The sequence below is a fragment of the Panthera uncia genome, chromosome C2 (genome assembly GCF_023721935.1).
Source record: "Panthera uncia isolate 11264 chromosome C2, Puncia_PCG_1.0, whole genome shotgun sequence".
Taxonomy (NCBI): Eukaryota; Metazoa; Chordata; class Mammalia; order Carnivora; family Felidae; genus Panthera; species Panthera uncia.
Genome location: NC_064810.1, coordinates 3,289,738 through 3,311,987, shown reverse-complemented (window position 1 = coordinate 3,311,987; position 22,250 = coordinate 3,289,738). Strand labels below are relative to the sequence as shown.

The 22,250-nt window shown below is 53.4% G+C and overlaps 1 protein-coding gene across 2 annotated transcripts; it reads right to left on the bottom strand.

Annotated features, from left to right (window-relative positions):
• Positions 1 to 1,524: 1,524 nt before the first annotated feature.
• RSPH1 (radial spoke head component 1) lies at positions 1,525 to 21,562 on the bottom strand. Of its 2 annotated transcripts, XM_049627820.1 has the most exons (10): positions 21,406 to 21,562; positions 18,779 to 18,892; positions 18,571 to 18,676; positions 10,706 to 10,831; positions 10,202 to 10,292; positions 9,573 to 9,708; positions 6,545 to 6,616; positions 3,949 to 4,111; positions 2,968 to 3,123; positions 1,525 to 1,726 (listed from the first exon to the last, which is right to left on the bottom strand). In XM_049627820.1, exons 1-10 carry the CDS (start codon positions 21,457 to 21,459, stop codon positions 1,674 to 1,676), a joined length of 1,071 nt encoding a protein of 356 aa, XP_049483777.1. In that variant the 5' UTR covers positions 21,460 to 21,562; the 3' UTR covers positions 1,525 to 1,673. The 2 variants fall into 2 exon arrangements, with proteins under 2 accessions (XP_049483777.1, XP_049483778.1); XM_049627821.1 differs by lacking the exon at positions 10,706 to 10,831 and having other exon boundaries at positions 21,406 to 21,561.
• Between the last annotated feature and the right edge of the window lie 688 nt (positions 21,563 to 22,250).

Here is a 22,250-nt window from a genome sequence, read left to right as displayed (position 1 = left end):
GTGCTCTCCCTTTCTCTGTCTCAAAATAAATAAACTTAAAAAAAAAAAAAAGAACACGCTAAGGGAGGGCCCAATCGGGGATGGATTTGGCAGGTGTGGGTTTCTGGAACATGCGTGTTACTGGTTTGTAGTAACTCCCACGTGTGGTTCCGTTCTTGCATGCTGCTCCGGAATAGCTTCCGGAAATATTCCTGCCTGCCACCCATTTGGGTGACTTACCCTGCACTCTGACACATAGGTATGGGGTCAAAGGTCAGGTCTCCATCTGCCCTTGTCCCGTGGACCCAGCACCACGTCTGTGGGAGTGGAGGAACGAGCTTTGAGGGACACGAGGCTCTAGAGTGTGGACGTTACTTCATCTACAGGACGCTCTCCCGTCGGGAACTTGATGATGCGCCGTGCACAATTTTCGGCGCCCAGTAGGATCTATCAGACCGCCTGTACATAGCGCACAGTCGAAGGCAGTTTTGTGAGCCAAGAGATGTGGGGTGTGAGGGGCAATGCTCTAGCCCATCAACCGCCAGGAATTACAAACCGCATTCAAGGGAAAACGGTGATGACCTTGCTGATCTCCCTGCAGGAAATCTTGCAAAATTATCGTCGTAGGAAGAGACAGGCTCAGGGCGTGCGGCGAATTCACACCGTATTCCGATAGTTTTCTAGATGTGCTATTTGTGGACTCGCTGGCCTCTGAGTGGGTAATTTTTTTTTGAAATTTCTTATCCTAGAACAGTATCTGCCTTGGTGTAATTTTAGATTCGTAATGCTGTGTGCGTTTCTGTGGAGAGGCTCGGAGGCCACGTTAATAATGCATTGTTCTTAAAGAGGCCCCCCGCTCTGGGGACCGGATGACCAGATGCAGGGCACGGTGCCAGCCGCACCAGCTACGAACGCCATTCTGGGGTGATGAAGACCCCCCCCCCCGCGAGCCACTCTGGGGGTGGAGGAAGACGGATGCTGTTCGTGGAGTTGGGGTAGACAGGGGACAGGGGCTCCTCCGGGAGCTCAGGACTTCACAGCCGTGCTGGGCAGTCAGGAGGGGCTGGGACAGAGGGCTCATGGTCTACATGTTAGCCCCTGGCCCACTGGAAGACCCAAAGAGTTGGCACCACAGGCCAGAGCCACGCCTGTGGGCAGCCCTGCCCTTCAACCATCCGCAGGGACCCCCGAAACCCACACTGGGATGCTGCAGCCCTAGGATGGCCAGGAGCGCCCCCTCCAATGGCAGCTGATGGTTTCTCGCTCAAGCCCCTAGTCTATTCATCACTGTGTGTTTCGTGCACATTGCACACGGGATTATTTTCCAGGCATCTTCCTGGCTCTGTCGGGGAAGGCCTGAGAGAGAAGCTTTGGTGAGTAGTTACTCCATGAGCTCGGCCAAGAGGCTGCTGCCATGAACCATCTTCTGTGGAGTCCGGGTCGTGGGACCTCTTTCTTTGTCCCAAGAGAAAAGACCCCTGGGCAAACACAGCAGAATAACCTGGCGACTTAGGGCTTAAAGCACTGGAAGCAGAAGCTCCTCCGTAAGCAAAGGATGAGGAAGAAATTTATTCGTATTGTCACTATAGTGCACCATATAAACAACTAGTAAGATAGTTGGATAGACTCGCGTCAGCGGGCCAAGTAACAGCGAGTTTGTGATGCATTCTCCTACTCCTCCCATTTGCTTCCCCTCACGCGGGCTGCTCTCCCTGCTTACTTTCCTCTTCTTCAAAGTTAACATTTCCTGGAGGGCAGGGGGACAAAGAAACATGAGTATATCCCACGTCCCTCTTGCTATTTTGAAATTCTGTGAGCTAACAGGTCTTTTGCAATGAATAATATCATAAATATTAAGCATTTCTCGGGCAAAAAAAAAAAAAAGGAATGTTCAATTTTATCTCACACAGACGCTGGTGGGTTTTTTCTTTGGCACCGGTTAATAAATTAAGCAAAGTTGTATTCCAAGTCCAGGCTGAGAATGTTCGCGTCGGCGAGCGTGAGCTCGGGAACATCTCTGCCCGCACACGCCGTCCAAACATGGGCAGCTTTACAAGCGCGAGGAGTCACTATTTGGCCTTTGCATCAATCGAAAGAAAAGCCGGGACTTGCTACATTCTGGAAAGATGTTATCTTGAATGCTTCATGAAATCGAGAGTTACCTTGTTTTGGGAAGTGGGCTCTGTAACACGTCAGAAGTGATGAGCAGGGTGAACCTCAGACACACTGTCAGAATCACGTTAAGTCTCGAGTTTGGGTAATTGTGCACGCAGGCACACGGCAGGAAGACACAGGCACACGCAAGCACACACGGGCACATGCAACCACACACAGGCGTGCACAGGCACACGCGGGCACATGGCACATGCTTCTCCGCTCACTTCCTGTCGGGCCCTCAGTGCCTCTCGGCTCCCCTGGGAAGCACCCGGTCAGCCCATCGGGGATGCTGCGTATCAGCCTCTCCGTGCTGTTTCCATGCTCTACGGACGCAGCCTACTCTGCCCTCACAAACCCCGGGGCATCCGGTCCACATGCAGGAGGCAGGGGGACAAGTGAGACGTCACCGGGCCGCCCCTTAGCCACGGGCCACCCGGCCGCCAGCGCTGGCTTCTCGGGTGTGGCCCTGTAGCGCTTACAATCACTTGCCAACAAAAGCCTAACGCTCGGTGCGCCTCAAGCATTTAGATTGAAACCTGATTTACGGGAGTTCATCTTTTCAGGTATCTCCAAAAAACCAGGAAAGATATTTTCTCTTACTCTGCAACAGAGACAAACTAAATTGCGCGGGGCCCCTGGCCCTCCAACCACCGTCTAGAGCCGGCCGTTCCCAGACCACAGGCTCCCTCAGTGCCAACACACCCGCCTTAAATCAGATAAAAGAAATCCGGTTTGAAGAGAGCCCTCCCTGGACTGCTGGTGCCCACAGCTCTCGGAAGACCTTCAAAGGCTCCAGGAACCTGTAGCCCCAAGCAGACCTACAGAGCTCACCCTGGTCGATGGCGCCGTATTGAAGCTCCTCTCGGCCATCCTCGCGCCCCTCCTCCCTGGTGGCGTCTTCGTCGTCCTCCCCAGGCCTCATGAGGTCAGCCTCCCCCTCGGAAAGGTCCGCCAGAGCCTGGTCGTCCTCCGCGGGCTCCCCGCCACCTGAGACGGAGCCATGAGAACCGCTGTCGTGTGGGCTGCGGCCTGTCTCAGGCGGCCTCCTGCTGATAGGGCGCCCGCCACCCCTCCGGGGACCCCCCCCCTTCCCGAAGTCACCCAGTCCAGCCTGCACCAGGAGCGCCTGTCCCGCTCCCCGGCGAGGGGCGCAGAGGGGGAACTCTACTCCCCACTGACAAGACACGCTCAGTCCCCCAGGGTTCCAGCGCTGATGGGGCCACAATCTGATGAAGTCGGTGAGCACCGCTCTCCAAAGGGGACGGAGCGCACACAGCAGAGACCAGAGAGCCGAGGCCTGACCCCACCAGGCCCGGGGAGGCACCTCCACCCCCGACCCCACAGCAGTAGGGACCCCAGCGCGTTAGTATAATTTCACTTGGGCCAGTTCAGGTTTGGGTTTCAATCACTTGCGACGCAAGGACCCCTGCACGGTGTCACCTTCTTCATCGTCCCACGGCACGGTGGCTGCTTCTCGGGAAGACCCCGGGCCGGGCACAGAGGCCACACCCTCCTCGGGAAGGACTTGCCGCCCAGCTGCTGTCGGCCCTGCCCGAGCTCGCGCCCATGGACAGTCGCTGACCGAGGCGGGAGGGGGGAGCTCTTAACCACAGGGCTTTCCCGTGGAACCAGCCAGGCTGTCCCTCCAGCCAGTCTCTGCCACTGCTCCTTCCTGCCCCGCCGGGAGGGTCCGACCCCCAAGGCTCCGGCCCCCTGACTACATCCTGCACACGAAACAGGCTGAGTCTGACTCCCAGAGCTCAACCGGCCACCGGCCCACGGAGAGGAGGCGCCCTCCCCCACACTCCGCACCCTCGGGTCCCGGAGCCTCTTCCTGGATGGTCCCGTCCGCAGGTGGCTGCTCCTCGGGGAGGGTCGGTGTCCACAGAGCCAGTTCTGTGATGCTGGTGGCCTTCCATTTTGGAACGACGGTCATCAGGGTCACCTCCTCCTCCTCTTCCTCTTCTCCTCTTTCCTATTTTAAGTTTGAAAATGTAAACTTACTGACGTCTCTGTGAACTCGCCATGGGATACTCACAGTGAGGGGCCACTCGGGTGTTGTCACCGCACGGCTCAGGGGTCGGCCCGATTGCCAGCTGGCCCTGGTGGTGATATGGGCTGGAGGGTGGGTCTGGGAAGCGCTAGGACGAGGTGCGGACGGGCATCACCACACGGCACCTGCCCGCTCCCCATGCATGCCATGAACGGCTCTCAGACCCGACACTCCCAAGCCTTCCCTCTGGAACAGCTGGGAACTGACCCAGGCTCAGTGTACCTTCCAGTGCTTGGCCACACTTTCCAGCTCCCAGATTCTTTATATGTAACAAGACCACCATCACTGTAAGGACGGGACACAGAGGGTCCTGAGACAACCATATAATATGAAAGGGCCTAAACACTAAAAGCTCTAGAATCGAGGATTCTGCAGGGAAAATGGAATTCTGTGAAAGCAGACCGAGTGCTGATCACCTCTAAACGTGGGGTCTTAATCCCGACAATGGTCAGCGGCCGGCACACGCCCACCGGGCCAAGCAGACCAGCTCCTCCCCAGCTTTACAGCTATCCCGAAATTCCAAAGGTCTGAATATCAGCCCACAAGTGTGGAAAGCGTCATTGTCACATAGAGGATGATACCTATGGCAAAGAGTGACGGACACCTCCCTACTACTTCCGCTGAGTCACTCGGAAATAGAGGCGGTTTCAAAATATCTGAGCCCCGTCCCCTGTGTCGTGTGACACCCATGCCCCAGGACGGCCGTGCTGCAAAGGGAACCGTCCCAGAATCAGCAGAGGACCCGTGAAGACACGGCTCAGAGCGGCCGCGTCCGGACATCGGGGTGGGGCCCGGTCACCTGCGCTTCTGGCGGAGGCCCCGGTGATGCCCACGATGCAGGCCCAGGACCGGGCCCGGGGGACCGCCCCTGGAGCCCCCGTCGGCTCGCGTCCTGCCAGTTCCTCGGGGTTCCTCTGCTTCGTCACAGGCCAGTCACCGTCCCAGAAGGCACAAGGGTGGCCTCGGACACGGGCTTATTCCCGAACAGGCGCAGTCTGGGGGCTTACGGCACTACTTCTCCCCCTTAGAGCTGTTAGAATGTTCTTCCTGCTTTCCCCTACTTAGAGGCCCCGACCTCTGCGAACTTCTCCCCGGACACGCTACAACCGCCCACGACGCCGCTGTTTTAGTGTTTATCACTTCACAAAGCAAAATAACTGCGCGACCACTAATGGGACAACAAAGGCCAGATTCGGGGGGGGGGCAGTGTAATGAGTTCAGCCCACAGGTTCCTCCGGGGCGCGGGTAAGAGGCTTCCGCCCCAGGCGGAGCCCAGCGAGCACGCGCCACGACGCTGTCACGATCCAACAGCACAGCAATGAACTGCGTTCGCACTTCTTGGCACGCGCGCACGGGGCTCCGCGCAGACGTAGGTGCGGGGGCCATACCCCGTGGGGGTGACGCGTCAAACCCCTCTTTGCTGGTAGGCGCGTCGGCTTCTGGGAGCCCCTGGCTCAGATGACGCATTCTCTACTGGGCGTGGGGGCGGGGCCTATGTTTTAGCAACAGAATCGAGCATTTGGGCCGGTTCATATTGGGTAGTGAGCTAGGAGGCTGGCCCCACCTCCGTCCGTGTCAGGTGGTCCGAAGGGGCCGTGAAGGCGAGCAGGGGCCGTAAGGCCAGGGGACGGGTCACTGTGGGCTCATACGGCATCCCGGCCACTGCAGAGAAGGTGGACGTTCACTCTGCAGACCTCGGGGAACCACAGGCTGTCTGGGGGACGCAGGGGCTCCGGCAGAGTGACGAAGAGGAAGTGGAGCCCGGCAGGAAAAGAGGGGCTGAGCCGCGGCTGGGTGCGGGGGTGCCCAGGGGACGTGGGGGTGCTGTAGATAAAGTGCCTGTTACCTACAGGCCCCATCAGGTGACAATGACAGGAAATCCAGCACAGACAGCGCTCCCCCAGCAAGCGCGCACACGCGCGCACACACACACACACACACACACACACACACGGATGCCTGCTAATGACATCATTCGGGGCTAATCTCCGCTTCGACCAGGGAGTACCGAGGTCGCATTAGCATTACTGTTGAGTACCGGAGAGGGACAAAAAGACAAAACTAGGAGAGCTACCCGCCGCACACGGGGAGCAGTGTCGCTGGACGGACTTGGGGGGACCACAGCCTCGGGGCCACAGCTACGCGCAGGCTCCGGCGAGAACCGTGTCGCGACACCACTCGGTCCTGGCACTTGGGGGCCAAACCAACGCCCGCACGCCCAGAAGGAGGAGGAGAGCGTGAACGATGCCGAGGGCTGGCACCACTCCCGTCCGACCTCGTCGGGGCCGTAGGGTCCACGTCACAGGCAGCTCGGTCGCCCACGAAAAGAGAAACGGTATGCGGTCTGCCACGTACCACATCTGTCAGACGGTACTCCCCGTGCTGCTCACATCCAATGTCGAACACGTACTTTCCAGGGCCGACGGGCTGCGAGCAAAGGGAAACCGAGAAGCACCTCATTCCCAAGTTCACCGCCCAACGTCCAGTGCACCTGCTGCAGAAATCCCGCCCAAAGTCACGTCGCCGGAAGGCCGGTGCGGGTTAAAGAAAGCCTTTTTGTACTCGTGGTGCACGGAATTGCCAAGTAGAGGGCCTCTCTCTCTGCCTGTCCCTCTCTCTGTGCCCCTCCCCCCTCTCAAAAATAAATAAACATTAAAAAACTATTAAAAAAAAGAGTTATTATAGTCTATTTCACCCATTTACTCCGCTAATATTTGGTGTGCTGATACTAGCCTTGGACAAAGGCCACTGCAGGAAATGTAAGCAGAGTCACATCTTATGTCCCCTCTTGACATCTTCCGCGGGGAAGTTTCCATAAGTGGAATTTCTGGGCAACAGCACGCGCACGCACACACATACACTGTGCACATATTTACACACAAAAGATATAGACACACGTATTTTTTTAAATATATTGACCAGAATGAGGCTCCAATAATGTCCCTTCCCACAACAGCACTCAAGAACACCTTGTCCTCAAACCCTTGTTTTTTCCTGGGCATTAACATTTTGTTCTTTTTAGATTTTTTTTTTAACATACTTTTACATTTTTTTTAACATATAGAAAACAGGATCTCACCATGAAGTCACATTTTTAAGCTATTAGTAGGGTTGAATTTTTTTTCAACATTTTTTGGCCACTTAAATCACACTGATTGATATACGTGCTTTATATTTATATTAATGTTACAAATACCCTAACCCCATTGGTCGTGTGTCTCTTAAATTTTAAAAAATTTTTGTAATGTTTATTTTTGAGAGAGAGAGAGCACAAGCAGGGGAGGAGCAGAGAGAAAGGGAGACACAGAATCTGAAGCAGGCTCCAGGCTCTGAGCTGTTAGCACAGAGCCCGACGCAGGGCTGGAACCCACAAACCACGAGAGCATGACCTGAGCCAAAGTCGGACGCTCAACCGACTGAGCCACCCAGGCGCCCCTCTTAAATTTTCTTTATAGAGCATTCTAATCTATAAGGGGTTATTTTTATCAACCAGCTCTGTTTGGTTTTCCTTTTCTATTTCTGTTTAGAGAGTCCTCTCTCCTCATTTCAAAGTTAATAAACATTCACCTATTTTTTTTCTGTGACTTTGTTCACGCTTAAACCTTTCTTCCTGTCCTCGCATGTCTCCATCCAATGCTAGAGGGGGAACCCTGACATTGCTTCCCTGCCCCACCCCCAGTGGTTATCAAGGGTCCTGGGACCACTCTTTCACTTGTCCCTGTCAGGTCCTCACTGACTTAAAACGACGCCCTTTTCTGGAGCTAGATTACTGTAGGCACTTGAATCTGTCCCCGGACTCTCTAATCCACGCCACTGATCTGTATTTCTCCATTCGCGTATCTCGGTTTCATTTATCACAGCTTTAAATTTGTTTTAACAATTGGCCGGCAAGGGTTGGAACCGGTGATTCTCTGAGGAAAAGTCAAGCCAGTAGCAAAAGGGTGTAAGGTTGCTGGACTTCACTAGGAATCGGGGAAAAGCACATTAAAACAACGTGAAAATATTTTTTTATCCATCGGATTTGCAAAAAAGTTAAAGACTGCCGTTGGCGGGAGTGCAAACTGGCACAGCTTTGGAGGGAAGTTGGCAGCATCGATCACAACTTAAAATGTCAATATTTGTGGACTCCACGATTGCAGGGTCTAACCTATATGGATATCCCCAAATGCGCAAATGTGTATGTTTTCATGTCCTGATGTAATGTTATCCCACGTATGTGTGTGCATGCGGGTTGCACAGAAAGACGTGGTTGGGGGGGGGGGCACATGGCTCCGGGAGAAGAAGCAGGGGAAGAAGGGAGGGCTGGAGGCTGGAGCTCAGGTGGGCAGCAGAGGGGGCCACGTGTCTGGGTGCCCTATAACTGGAATGGGCAGCTGACCCTTGAATAACGTGGGTTTGGGCTGCACGAGTCCACTTACACGAGGATATTTTTCAATAAATACAGGAAAGCGCTGTAAACGTATCTTCTCTTCCTTGTGGTTTTCTTTTTTTTTTAATTTTTTTTTTAAGTTTATTTACTTACTTTGAGAGAGACGGAGACAGCACAAGCGGGGGAGGGGCAGAGAGAGAGGGAGAGAGAGACCCGAGCAGGCTCTGCGCTGTCAGCTTAGAGCCCAACGTGGGGCTCGAACCCACGAAACGCGAGACCATGAAACCGAGCTGAAACCGAGAGTTGGACGTGCCACCGACTGAGCCATCCAGGCGCCCCTCTTCCTTATGATTTTCTTAATAATGTGTCCTTTCCTCTAGCTACTTTATTGTAAGAACACAGTGTATAATACCTACAACGTACAAAGTGTGTGTTAATCGACTGTTTGTGTCACTGGTAAGGTGTCCAGCCGACACCAGGCTGTTAGCAGTTACGTTTTGGGAGAGTCAAAAACTATCTGTGGATCTTCGACTGTGTGGGGGTCAGCGCCCCTGACCCCACACTGTTCAAGGGTCAGCTGAACTCCTGTGTTTCTAGCACACTTTCACTACCTGGCAGAACAAAGCCCTTGTCCTCCAGGCTCATCTAGGCTCGCTGATTCTTCCCGATTAACTCCTGTCGACTTCTCTTTCCCTCCACATACCTCCCCATGCCAAAAAATGTCCCAAGAGAATTCTGCCGGGAATTCCGTATAATTACATATATGCAGCATATAGATTTGGGGGAAATGTGCTGTTTTACAAACACTGGAAAGGAGAATCTGTAAAGTTAGGGCTCTCTACTCTGCCCCCCTCCACGCTGCCCTCTGTAGACACCAGAGGCCCGGGGAGAGGCACGGCCACCTGCTCCCCGTACTTGGAGGGGGCGGGAGGACTCCCTGAGATTTTCGGGTTCTTCCTTCACATATGTACACAGACGGGGGGAGGGGGCACACGTTGCTGCCCAGTGACTTACGTTTTTGTTCAAGAACTTGCCCTGGTACCTGTGGTTCAGGTGAATGAGCTCGGCCATGCCCTCCTGCTGTCCGTTCACCCAGGTGCCTACGTACTTACTGCCCGTCTCGGCGTAGAAGTAGGTGCCTTGCCCGTGCCTGGTGAAGACAGAGAGCGCAATGCGCTTTGTTCCGACATGGGGAAAACCGCCCGGGTTTCTGAGACAGACGTTAAAATTGGGCGTGGCCTCTACGTGGCTTGTCGGCGCCCCGTCCAAGCGCGCTCCTGCCCTGTGTGCCCGCTCGCGGGAGGGGCATCGCCGGCTGCGCAAGGACGACCTTCCCGCAGCTCGGCCGGTCCACGCGGGGAACAGGCAGCGCTCCGGGGAGCTGTGGCCGTGTCCCCAGGAGGGTTCTTCTGTGCCCTCCTTGTCCCCCCGGGGCTCTCGGACGAAAGACCACATACCCTCCCCACAACGTGCACCTGCCCCGTGACGTGCCACCCGGCGCGCTCACCTTAAAGCCGTGAGGGGTTTGAACTGCCTGGCAAGAGCCGGCTAGTGGGCTTTTATCGTGATTCTGCTTCTTAATGAGACAGCATCCTGTTCTCGTTACGTAAGTAGGTCTACAGAGCTGAGGGGAAAACGCGCACCTTTGGTGAGCAAACCACTCTCCGGTGTAGGTGTCGTTATTGACGTAGTAGTAGACGCCGTAACCGTGTCTCCGGTCATCCGCCCACTCCCCTGGAAGGGACGACACAAAAAAAGGCCCGGGTGAGAAGGGAAGGGCAGCCGCCACCTGCTGCGACCCTCACCTCCCGCCGTGACTCCCCGCTGTCCCCCTGCCCCTCTGGCTGGATGGCGTGGCGTCGGGCGCCGGTTAGGGGAAGCGGGGTCAGGGGCTCACCGCGTGCAGGTGTGGGCGCGTGGGCCGCGGTCACCCGCGTGTGCCGACAGCAGGTATCACGGCCGGTCGGTGGCGTGGCCAGGACTCAAACCAGGGTTTTGTCCGCCCGGCGGCCAGCAGTCCCCACACCTCCCTCCCTCTGCTTGCGTGGGTTGACCGATCCAGCAGCAACCATGTCGTGCCGTTTCCCACCTCCTTCCTCACCAGACCCCAGCACGCTCTCCCAGCCTGGGCGCCCAGGGCGCCCCACCTGTGCACCTGCTCCCCATGACTGGACGCCACACCTTTGCCAACCCGCGTCTGCGCGTGGACTCTTCCCTCACTGATTGTCCCCGCCGACTCACCTCCGAGCAGGTTCCTGCTGATTTCTGAAATACTGGAACCGGCAAAGATACCATAAAATTCGTAACACCTCTACCAGAATGACCGCAGCAAAGTAGCTAGTGATCGCTGCCCATTCTTGAAGATTGATCCCTGCCCTGGGAGACTCACAGCGTCCTCAGCCAATGTCCTCAAACCTTCCAGCCCCCAGATGAGAGAAACTTAATACAGATTTCCGAAGACGACAGCTATCCTGAAAACTCACACGGCATTGCTAATAACACGCTGTTAAGCTGAACGACTCTTCTCTAGACAGGGAATAATTTTTTTAAAAAGCTAATTTTTATCGATTTTTGATCAAAGACCAGAGATAGAGTTCTCTTATTTTCTCTCTAGAAAGTGTCATCACAAAATTGTTGTCAGACAGACACTCCATTCTTTGCTAGAAAGGCAAGGAAAAGGCAAGCTACAGGCACATCAGACATGAATTTGAGAGACAGGTCCCTCCCGCTGCCACAGGGCCCCTCCTGAAGTGGATCACCTGAGGAGAAGCGGGCTAAGCCTGCCCCTCCTGCCCCCGTGCACCTTGCCTACCCACCCCAGCTAATACGCCAGATCCCCAGCACCACAAGCCTGGTAGTGTGCAAGTAGCCCAGACGGGCCACGCCACCCCACAGTGAATCCCGCCCCTAGGAGAGGGGAAGAGAAGGCACACACCAGTCTGACTGTGGCCCCAGCGGTGGGCTGGGGGCAGACATCAGGTCGGACTGCGGCCCCGCCCACCAACTCCAGTTATACACCACAGCACAGGGGAAGTGCCCTGCAGGTCCTCACCACTCCAGGGACTATCCAAAATGACCAAACGGAAGAATTCCCCTCAGAAGAATCTCCAGGAAATAACAACAGCTAATGAACTGATCAAAAAGGTTTTAAATAATGTAACAGAAAGTGAATTTCGAATAATAGTCATAAAATTAATCACTGGGCTTGAAAACAGTATAGAGGACAGCAGAGAATCTCTTGCCACAGAGATCAAGGGACTAAGGAACAGTCACGAGGAGCTGAAAAGCGCTTTAAACGAAATGCAAAACAAAATGGAAACCACGACAGCTCGGATTGAAGAGGCAGAGGAGAGAATAGGTGAACTAGAAGATAAAGTTATGGAAAAAGAGGAAGCTGAGAGAAAGAGAGATAAAAAAATCCAGGAGTATGAGGGAAAAATTAGAGAACTAAGTGATACACTAAAAAGAAATAATATACGCATAATTGGTATCCCAGAGGAGGAAGAGAGAGGGAAAGGTGCTGAAGGGGTACTTGAAGAAATTATAGCTGAGAACTTCCCTGAACTGGGGAAGGAAAAAGGCATTGAAATCCAAGAGGCACAAAGAACTCCCTTCAGACGTAACTTGAATCGATCTTCTGCACGACATATCATAGTGAAACTGGCAAAATACAAGGATAAAGAGAAAATTCTGAAAGCAGCAAGGGATAAACGTGCCCTCACATATAAAGGGAGACCTATAAGACTCGTGACTGATCTCTCTTTTGAAACTTGGCAGGCCAGAAAGGCTTGGCACGATATCTTCAGTGTGCTAAACAGAAAAAATATGCAGCCAAGAATCCTTTATCCAGCAAGTCTGTCATTTAGAATAGAAGGAGAGATAAAGGTCTTCCCAAACAAACAAAAACTGAAGGAATTTGTCACCACTAAACCAGCCCTACAAGAGATCCTAAGGGGGATCCTGTGAGACAAAGTACCAGAGACATCACTACAAGCATAAAACACACAGACATCACAGTGACTCTAAACCCGTATCTTTCTATAATAACACTGAATGTAAATGGATTAAATGCGCCAACCAAAAGACATAGGGTATCAGAATGGATAAAAAAACAAGACCCATCTATTTGCTGTCTACAAGAGACTCATTTTAGATCTGAGGACACCTTTAGATTGAGAGTGAGGGGATGGAGAACTATTTATCATGCTACTGGCAGCCAAAAGAAAGCTGGAGTAGCCATACTTATATCAGACAAACTAGACTTTAAATTAAAGGCTGTAACAAGAGATGAAGAAGGGCATTATATAATAATTACAGGGTCTATCCATCAGGAAGAGCTAACAATTATAAATGTCTATGCGCCGAATACCGGAGCCCCCAGATATATAAAACAATTACTCATAAACATAAGCAACCTTATTGATAAGAATGTGGTCATTGCAGGGGACTTTAACACCCCACTTACAGAAATGGATAGATCATCTAGACACACGCTCAATAAAGAAACAAGGGCCCTGAATGATACATTGGATCAGATGGACTTGACAGATATATTTAGAACTCTGCATCCCAAAGCAACAGAATATACTTTCTTCTCGAGTGCACATGGAACATTCTCCAAGATAGATCATATACTGGGTCACAAAACAGCCCTTCATAAGTTTACAAGAATTGAAATTATACCATGCATACTTTCAGACCACAATGCCATGAAGCTTGAAATCAACCACAGGAAAAAGTCTGGAAAACCTCCAAAAGCATGGAGGTTAAAGAACACCCTACTAACGAATGAGTGGGTCAACCAGGCAATTAGAGAAGAAATTAAAAAATATATGGAAACAAACGAAAATGAAAATACAACAATCCAAACACTTTGGGACGCAGCGAAGGCAGTCCTGAGAGGAAAATACATTGCCATCCAGGCCTATCTCAAGAAACAAGAAAAATCCCAAATACAAAATCTAACAGCACACCTAAAGGAAATAGAAGCAGAACAGCAAAGGCAGCCCAAACCCAGCAGAAGAAGAGAAATAATAAAGATCAGAGCAGAAATAAACAATAGAGAGACAGGAAGCCTCTTGCACTGTCGGTGGGAATGCAAACTGGGGCAGCCGCTCTGGAAAACAGTGTGGAGGTTCTTCCAGAAATTGAAAATAGATCTACCCGATGACCCAGCAATAGCACTGCTAGGAATGTACCCAAGGGACACAGGAGTGCTGCTGCATAGTGGACTCGTACCCCAATGTTTATAGCGGCATTTTCAACAATAGCCACATGATGGAAAGAGCCTAAATGCCCATCAACTGACGAATGGATAAAGAAATTGTGGTTTATATACACAATGGAATACTACTTGGCAATGAGAAAGAATGAAATCTGGCCTTTTGCAGCAACGTGGATGGAACTGGAGAGTGTTATGCTAAAGTCAGGCACAGAAAGACAGATACCATATATTTTCACTCTTACGTGGATCCTGAGAAACTTAACAGAAGACCATGGGGGGAGGGAAGAGGGGGAAATTGTTACAAACAGGGAGGGAGGGAGGGAAACCATAAGAGACTCTTAAATACAGAGAACAAACTAAAGGTGGATGGGGGGTGAGGGAGAGGGAAAAGCGGGTGATGGGCATTGAGGAGGGCACTTGCTGGGATGAGCACTGGGTGTTGTATGTAAGCCAATTTGACAATAAATTCTATTAAAAATCGCGATAAATAATAACTAAGTAGCAATAAAATAAAAATTTATATATTATTTCCTCAGATTTTGTAATGGTCACAGTATTTAAAACCTTTACATTTATTTTGATTTCTCATTACAAATCAAAATTCACTTTGATGCTAATTTTATATTCTTTTTCTTAAATAGAGTCCCCAAAACTTGTATAAGCTTCCAGCTTACAGGAAACCTGGACCCGCTTCCACACAAAGAAGAAGAATTCACATGCCTAGAATATGTTGAGCGTCCAAGAAATACATGTTTGCGCGAATAAACTCCATGTTCACCACGACCGGCAACACACCTACAAAAGGAACTTGTACGCGTTCTGTCAGTCCCGCAGGGTCCTCGGCACTCTGTGAGACAGACCAGCAGCTGGGCTGGTGACAGAGCCCGCAGGGAGGGCCTGCCCTCGTCTGGGCAGGAGGCAGACACCACAAAGAAGAAAGAACTGTGCTTTCGGGAAGCAGCTCCCAGGTTCGGGACAGGGCGGGCGAACCAAGCCTGCCCGGAGAGGAGGACTCGGCAACTGGTAGCAGTTAAGGAAGAGGACTGGGTTCCAAGGTATGACACGTGTCAGGAACCCCATGGGCAGAAGGAACGGAGAATCCCCAAACTGAAATAATTCAGTAAACACAGGAGTTCGCACCTAATGTAACCATGAGGATAGACAGAGTGTGCAGAAGTCCCAGAGGACTTGTCTGGAGTTTTTAAAAAATTTTTTAAGTTTATTTTTTGAGAGACAGAGAGACAGAGACAGAGAGAGAGAGAGCAGGGGAGGAGCAGGCAGAGAGGGAGAGAGAGAATCCCAAGCAGGTTCTTCTCTGCCGGACGCAGGGCTCAAACTCACAAACCGTGAGATCATGACCTGAGCAGAAATCGAAGAGCCGGGCGCTTAACCGACTGAGTCACCCAGGCACCTGGACTTGTCTGGATTTTTAAGGGGCAGTTGTGTCCTTGTAAATTACCAGTTTAAAAGAAGAAGGAAGGGGGTGCCTGGGGAGCTCAGTCGGATGAGCATCTGACTTGGGCTCAGGTCATGATCTCGTGGCTCGTGGGTTCAAGCCCCGCGTCGGGCTCTGTGCTGACAGCTCGGAACCTGGAGCCTGCTTCGGATTCTGTGTCTCCCTCTCTCTCTGTTCCTCCCCCTCTCATGCTCTGTTTCTCTCTCAAAAACAAACATAGAAAAAAAACTTTTTTAATAAAATAATAAAAGAAAATAAAAGAAGAAAGAAGAAGGAGCAGGAGAAAGAGGGGGAGGAGAGGGAGGAGGAGGAGGGAGAGGAGGGAGAGGAGGAGCAAGAGGGCAGACGTGTAGCATACACCGATTTCTGTGGTGTAAGTATTTGCACTGTGGCCAAGGTTGGGCTGCGTGTGGTTCTGGGGACAAGCGGGCAGAGCTGGCTCATGTGAACGTTCAGGAACTGACCAAGCAGGGCCCTGGGGCCAAGACCTCCCTTGGTCTCTTCCCAACAAAAGACCACGACTGATGAAGCAATTCTGTCCTCTTCTCTTGGCCGAGGGAGCTGGTCTCCAGGGCAGCGTGGCAGGAAAAGTGTATGAGGTATTTTACAGGAAATGTTCAAAAAAAGAATTAACTTGCAAACCAAATTTCAAGCCAGCGAGATATGGTGAGGAAGCTTTTTTTTATAAAGTCCCAGTCTAGGGGCACCTGGGTGTTCGACTCCCGATTTCGGCCCAGGTTATGATCTCACGGTTCGTGGGTTCGAGTCCCACGTTGGGCTCTGCGCTGACAGTGTGGAGCCTGATTGGGATTGTCTCCCTCTCTCTCTCCCTTTGCCCCTCCCCGCCTCGTACTTTCTCTGTCTCTCCAAAAATAAATAAATAAACTTAAAAAAATTTTTTTTTTCTTTTTAAAGTCCCAGTTTACCTGTTGGGAGACCCGGCCCAGCCACCGGTACCCCGGCCGCAGTAAACGGTGCAGAAGTGGGAAAGGTGGCCTCCTGGAACAGGGGTAATAACCGAAACATGCGTTTACAGGGATGGCACCCGGAAACCAGAGACATCATGCACTTTGCCCAAGGCCACACGGCGGGGCTGAGACGAAAATCCGGGTTTCTCTGGCTCTCTTCCACAGGCACCCCAATGGCCAAGCATTTGTGTCTCCCTCCGGCTCCTGCCAGCTGAGAGCTTCCAGAAGAGCCGACCCCAAGTCATCATGGCGCTTTGTTTCTCTGCAACTTTGTTGCTAAACATCATCGTCTTTATTCGGTCCTTGCAGCCGGGAGCAGGACCAGCGCTGGAGACGGGAGCCCCCTCTCCTTCCCCAGCCCTCATCGGCCCTCCCTCCCCTCACCTCACAATCTGTGCGGGTGGTCCAGAGGCCCCTCCAAAGTCTGGCACTCACTCACCCCTCCAACCCCATCCCCTGCTTCGCCAAGCACCCCCGTCTCCTGCCTCTGCTCAAGTGGCCCCGCAAACCAGGAGTGTCCGCTCCGTCCCCGGGCTCCCCATCAGGCTCAGCCCGGTGTCTGGGAGACCAGGAATGCGCCCCATACCTCAGGCCGAGGCTGAGCGCGCTCGCTAGCCTGCGGGAAACCACTCTGTGTCCCTCAGGGTGGCAGTCAGCCAACGCTCAGTCGTGACGAATTCGGCCATGGGTTCACACGGACTTGGTGGCCGGAAGGTTGTTCGCTCCCTGAGCTAAGATTGATGTGGCAGCTCTGACCTCGGAGAAGAACTCCCTGAGTAGTGACTACACCCTGCACCCTCTAAGAGACAAAGCCACAGGGAGACACAAAAACGCGCAGCTCTTTCCAAAGACGGTCACGTTAGAAACTCCTTCCATCTCTTATTCTGAGTATCTTTTCTTTTCTATATCTGTGTGTGGCTCCAGGTGTATTAAAGTCTACATGAAAATAGAACATGACGGCAACGAGACCAGGCTCGTGACGGTTTGGAAAGAATTCAGTCGAACTCTATAAATTAAATTGTTGAAAGTCGATTCCAAAAGCAGATGGTGCTCCTTCTGGAATAAGCCCTCTGAGAAATAGGTAACGAGCAGAAATGCCCCCTCTGACGGGGAGGCATTAACACCCACCACCTGCATCTCGGATGCGGGCTGGATGGTTGCTGTAGAATTCTGGGGCCCTGCCTTCCTTCAGCAACGGGGCAGGCGGCTGTGGCTCGCACCCGGGGGACGTGGCGTCGCCCGTCGGGAGGTGATGCCACCTCCCAGGCCGCCGCACACTGAGCGCTCGCCACCTGTCAGGTGCCCGTCCTGCTTGCGTTCGTCCATTCAGTCCTGGTGCCGCAGACGAGGCGCGAGGCTCCCCGCACAAGGTCACACCTGTCACCATAGCTCCGGGGTTGGGGGTCACGGGTCTCCTTGGAAAACTTAGATAAGTTCTTCCCAGAAAAAAGGCCGGAACACAGGACCCTGCATGGTTTCTGAAGACTCACGTGCACGCTCCACTTGTGTCTCTCCCCCCAGGCTCGCCCCCCTCCCATTGCGATCAGATCCACACCGTAGTCACCGTGGGGGATGACGGTGCGTGAGGGCTGCAGTGGGGGTCTCGGAAATAAGGGGATTAGCATCTTCCTGAGACATAACATTGGCGGCTAAGAAATCGCCAGACATAGGAATGCCAGCTTGACGAGGCAGAGGGTCTCCCGGACCAGAAGCCTTCATCGAAGGAACCACCAGGTCTAAAGAACCCGTGTGTTCAGCAGAAGAGGGGATGGTCAGAGAGAAAAACAGCAGAAGCAGCTTCAAGGAGAAGAAAGCTACAGGGCATCTAACATCATGGGTCCGGACCCCATGGGGGTCTGTGCGGCCCCCCGTGCCTCAGCACAGGGGTTCACAAGAGAGTGTGCGGGCCGCAGCGACGGCCACATTTCCCACGGGGGGGGGGGGGGGCAGCTCGCTAATTAAGTCTTTCTGGCTTCTGTGTCGACCCTGTGAACACAGGGGCACAGCTTGTGTTTGTTGAGTGACTGACTGATCTGGAGAACTTTAAGCCCTCTCCTACAGTTCAGCATCCACAGCCAAGTCCAGTCCCCAGGGGACACCGCTACAGCACAAACATCTGCCTTGTGAGTGCATTTTACCTTCACATCTTGTAATGTTTTTATTTATGTTTGAGAAAAAGAGAGACAGAGTGGGAGCAGGGGAGGGAAGCAGAGAGAGAAAGCAAGACACAGAATCCGAAGCAGGCTCCGGGCTCCGAGCTATCAGCACAGAGCCAGATGCGGGGCTCGGACCCCTGAACCACGAGATCGTGACCGGAGCCGAAGCCGGAGGCTTAACCAGCTGAGCCACCCAGGCGCCCCTTACCTTCATATCTTGATCCATCTGGGTATATAAAAGTGCCACGGCCATGCTTTTTGTTTTTAACGTATTCTCCTATGTATCGAGCGCCGCTTTTAAACTTGTAGATCCCCTGAAACACGTTGGTTACATAATTCATATCATTCCCGAATTTAACACTCACCCATAGAGTATTCACTAGAGAAAACGACCCACTCACGTCACCAGTTCTGACCTGGCCGTGCCTTTTACCGTGTTGGTAGCTCCCTTCATACGTGTCCCCGTTGGGCAGCCTTGCTCTCCCGTGTCCGTGCCGTTCACCTGCCTCATTCCGTTCCCCGTCGTACTCCTGGGCAGAAGAAAGCGGGATCATCACAGCTACCGTGTGTTCAGCGCTAACGATATGTTAAAGCATTTTGTAAATAGTGGTTCGTTGAAGCCCTCCCAATCCTCAGCCCCATCTTACAGGTGAGGTAGGTAACTGCACCCGGGCGACATGGGGCATTTGTCCAAGGTAACACACTTAGTACCCGTCGTTGGTGGAAGCCTCACTCTCTCTCTGCCACGTCTGAGCTTGTAATTTATCATGATAACCCTTCACACTGTAAACAAAATTCAAGGTATTCCAAATTGCGTTCTTTATAGAAACACGTTTGAACTAACATATGTGGGTGGAATCGGTCCTCGGTCACACAAGTACCTCCCTGGTGCCTCCTTCAACAATCCAGGGCTTAAAATGCAAAGACAAGTCTTCCTTCAAATGAGTCCCTGGGCGCACGTGGTCTCAGGAGGCGCCAGTGGGAGAGGAAGCAGCAAGGGGGAGCTGAGGCGTAAACAGGGCTCAACGGTCACAAGAGGCCCTAAGTCCACTTAGTTTAACTTCCTTATCAAGAGACTTGAGTTTCACACACTCATAGACTCATATGGAAATAATGACGTATCTTAAAAGTAAATCAATCTCTCTCTCTCTCTCTCTCTCTCTCTCTATATATATATATATATATATAACACGAGCTTGCAATTCACCTGTTTCCTCTGACCCTTCATAAAATAAACCTTCCTCCAGCACCTGATCACGAGTGCAGAGTGCACATAACAGATAATAAAAGGGCCAAGGCACAGGGGCGCCTGGGTGGCGCAGTCGGTTAAGCGTCCGACTTCAGCCAGGTCACGATCTCGCGGTCCGTGAGTTCGAGCCCCGCGTCAGGCTCTGGGCTGATGGCTCGGAGCCTGGAGCCTGTTTCAGATTCTGTGTCTCCCTCTCTCTCTGCCCCTCCCCCGTTCATGCTCTGTCTCTCTCTGTCCCAAAAATAAATAAAAAATGTTGAAAAAAAAATTAAAAAAAAAAAAGGGCCAAGGCACAGAGTAACGATTTGACATAGACCTGCATCTGCATGGACTTATTACAACACAAGTTCAAACACAAGTTCAAGTTCCTGCCGGGGCTTCAGACCCCCTTTCCCAGCACGATCCAGCTCAGAAATCCGTGCTCAGGACAGAAGGTAAAAATGGCGTGATCTTACACACTTGTTGCGGGGTTAGTCTAAATCAAAATGTATAAAAGCTTTTGAGATCTGCTCAAAAGACCTCCCAGTGCACCCCTACTGAACCAGTGGGGTGACTGAACAGGAAGGGAACCCTTTAAAACGACCCCAGCTGTGATTGAAGCTACAAATTGCAGGCACTAAAACGTGACAAACCAGCAGGGCTATTTGAGGAGACAAACTTGAAGTCTTCCTGGGCTGATGTAGGTCGGGCTCCCCCGGAAGCAGACCCCGAGCAAGTGGTTTTTATAAGCCCTCCCCGAGGAACCGGTAAAGAGAACGGGGAAACAGATATGGAGGAGGCCGCCCAGCATGGGGATGTCAGGAGATGTCCCAGACTCGGCCTCATTGCACGAGGGACCCTGCAGCGCAAATCCTGTGGTTTGTGGTGCTGTTAGCACTAGCCGCTGGCTGTGGGGACAGTGTGCAGATTCCAGGCACTTCTGGCTCTCTGACCTGGCCAGGCGGCTCCACGCGATGGAGGTGCTAGTCTTGAGCAGAAAATGGGGCAGAGGCTGAGAGACGGGCGCACAGAGCTGCCGAAAGGTCTGAGCAGGCACCAAGACATCCGGCCCCGGAGAGGTGCTAGGTTTTCAGTTAATTCTGAAACTATCTCGACTCTGTGCCCTGAACGCACGCACCGTGGCTGGGGTTCCCAGCCTGTCAGCCAAGAAATGATCACCCCTGGGTTAGACGGTTAACCTGTGGATATGATAGATAGATAGATAGATAGATACACACACGCACACGCACCTATGCCCACCCTGCACCCAGCTCACATCGCGGGATGTGCACCCCATACCGCCTCTCTGCTGCCCAAACCAGGGAATGATGCCAGAGACTCGGGTCACCTCCCACCACACTGAAGAAAGCACACGGCATTCCGGGCCTGCAAGAAGCCTTCGCTGAGCCTGAGACCCTCTGAGCGTTTCTTGAAGGCTGCCAGGAAGAACTTTCCTCCATCCTCCTTGATCCCGAGCAGCCGAGCTCCATTACAGAGCAGCATGGCAGGTCGGGGTGACCCCGCCAACCAAGGAGACTGCCTGGGCGGACTGCGGCAGCGGGGTCCAGGCCGCTTCCCAGGTCTTTGACTTGGAAATCTTTGCCTTTAATGGGAGGCGGGCTGGGGAGGGGAGGAGGCGGCGAGAAGGGATGTGGCCAGAGATGTCACAGCGTTTCACCTTTCACCGCCAACTTCCAGGCCGCGGTGGCCGGCGCGTCCCCGTCCCTGGCTGGGCCGCACGGGGGACTGTAGTCGGCCTCCGGGGGTGAGCCTGGGAAGCGCCCCCCCCCCGCCCCGTACACCCGGAGCTCTCACCCCAAGATCGTTCTCTCCCTCCTCCTCCAACTCCTCCGAGCCCAGGTCCGACATGGCCTCGCCCCCGTCTCGGTCCTCGCCGCCACCAGCGCGTCTCTGGTAGGTAGGTACACGCTGCTCGCACAGCCGCGTCCGCCGTCGCCATGGAGACGCGGCCCGTCCCGCCTCCCCCCCCCCCCCCCCCCAGCGCGGGCGGAGGGATGGGGAAGCGTGGGGCGGAGCCACTGGCCGCGTTCGGGCGCTGTCATAGCAACGGGAGGGGGCACCTCGACCAATCGCGGCCCGGGAAGATAGGGGGCGTGGCCTGGGGCGGGAAGGGGGGGGGGTGGGAAGGCGCGGGGCGGAGCCACTGGAAGCTCTCGGTGCTGTCATAGCAACGAGAGGGCCACCTCGACCAATCGCCGCCCGGGAAGAGGGAGGGGGCGGGACTTGGGATGGGCTTGGTACCCACCAGCTCTCCTACCTGGACCCCATGTGACAGGTCCCGGGACTCTTTAGTTGGAGGCTGGGTGATCCTGTAACGTGGAGCCACCTTTGGACCAGGGCCCTAAAGAGCTGGTGCACAGAAGATACACCCGGCCAGCTCTCGAGAGGGCCTCATTTCTGCCCCGCGCTGAGCACTGCCCCTTCCCACCCCTCCCCTTGGCTTCTTGAGTCCCTCCGTGGGCCCTGCCCGCTCTTCCTCACCTGTCTGGGCCCTTCTGGCCCTTCAGCGTTAGCAGTCCAGAGACATGTGTCCGCTGAGATCTTTTCTCATGTTTATAAACGTCTCCTGAAGCGCAAGGAGTCGGCTCCTCGCAGAGGCGCTTCCACACTGATGCCCTGCAGGGTTTGACGTCCCATCT

What these genes read in the sequence shown, in the direction of transcription:
- RSPH1 (XM_049627820.1), bottom strand. Translation starts at nt 21,459, where the DNA reads ATGTCGGACCTGGGCTCGGAGGAGTTGGAGGAGGAGGGAGAGAACGAT. An exon ending in CATGGGGAGCAGGTGCACAG is followed by an intron (nt 10,293 to 10,705) that starts GTGGGGCGCCCT and finishes CGTCCCTTCCAG; the next exon opens with GGGAGTGGGCGGATGACCGG. An exon ending in GCAAGTTCTTGAACAAAAAC is followed by an intron (nt 6,617 to 9,572) that starts GTAAGTCACTGG and finishes CTTTGCTCGCAG; the next exon opens with CCCGTCGGCCCTGGAAAGTA.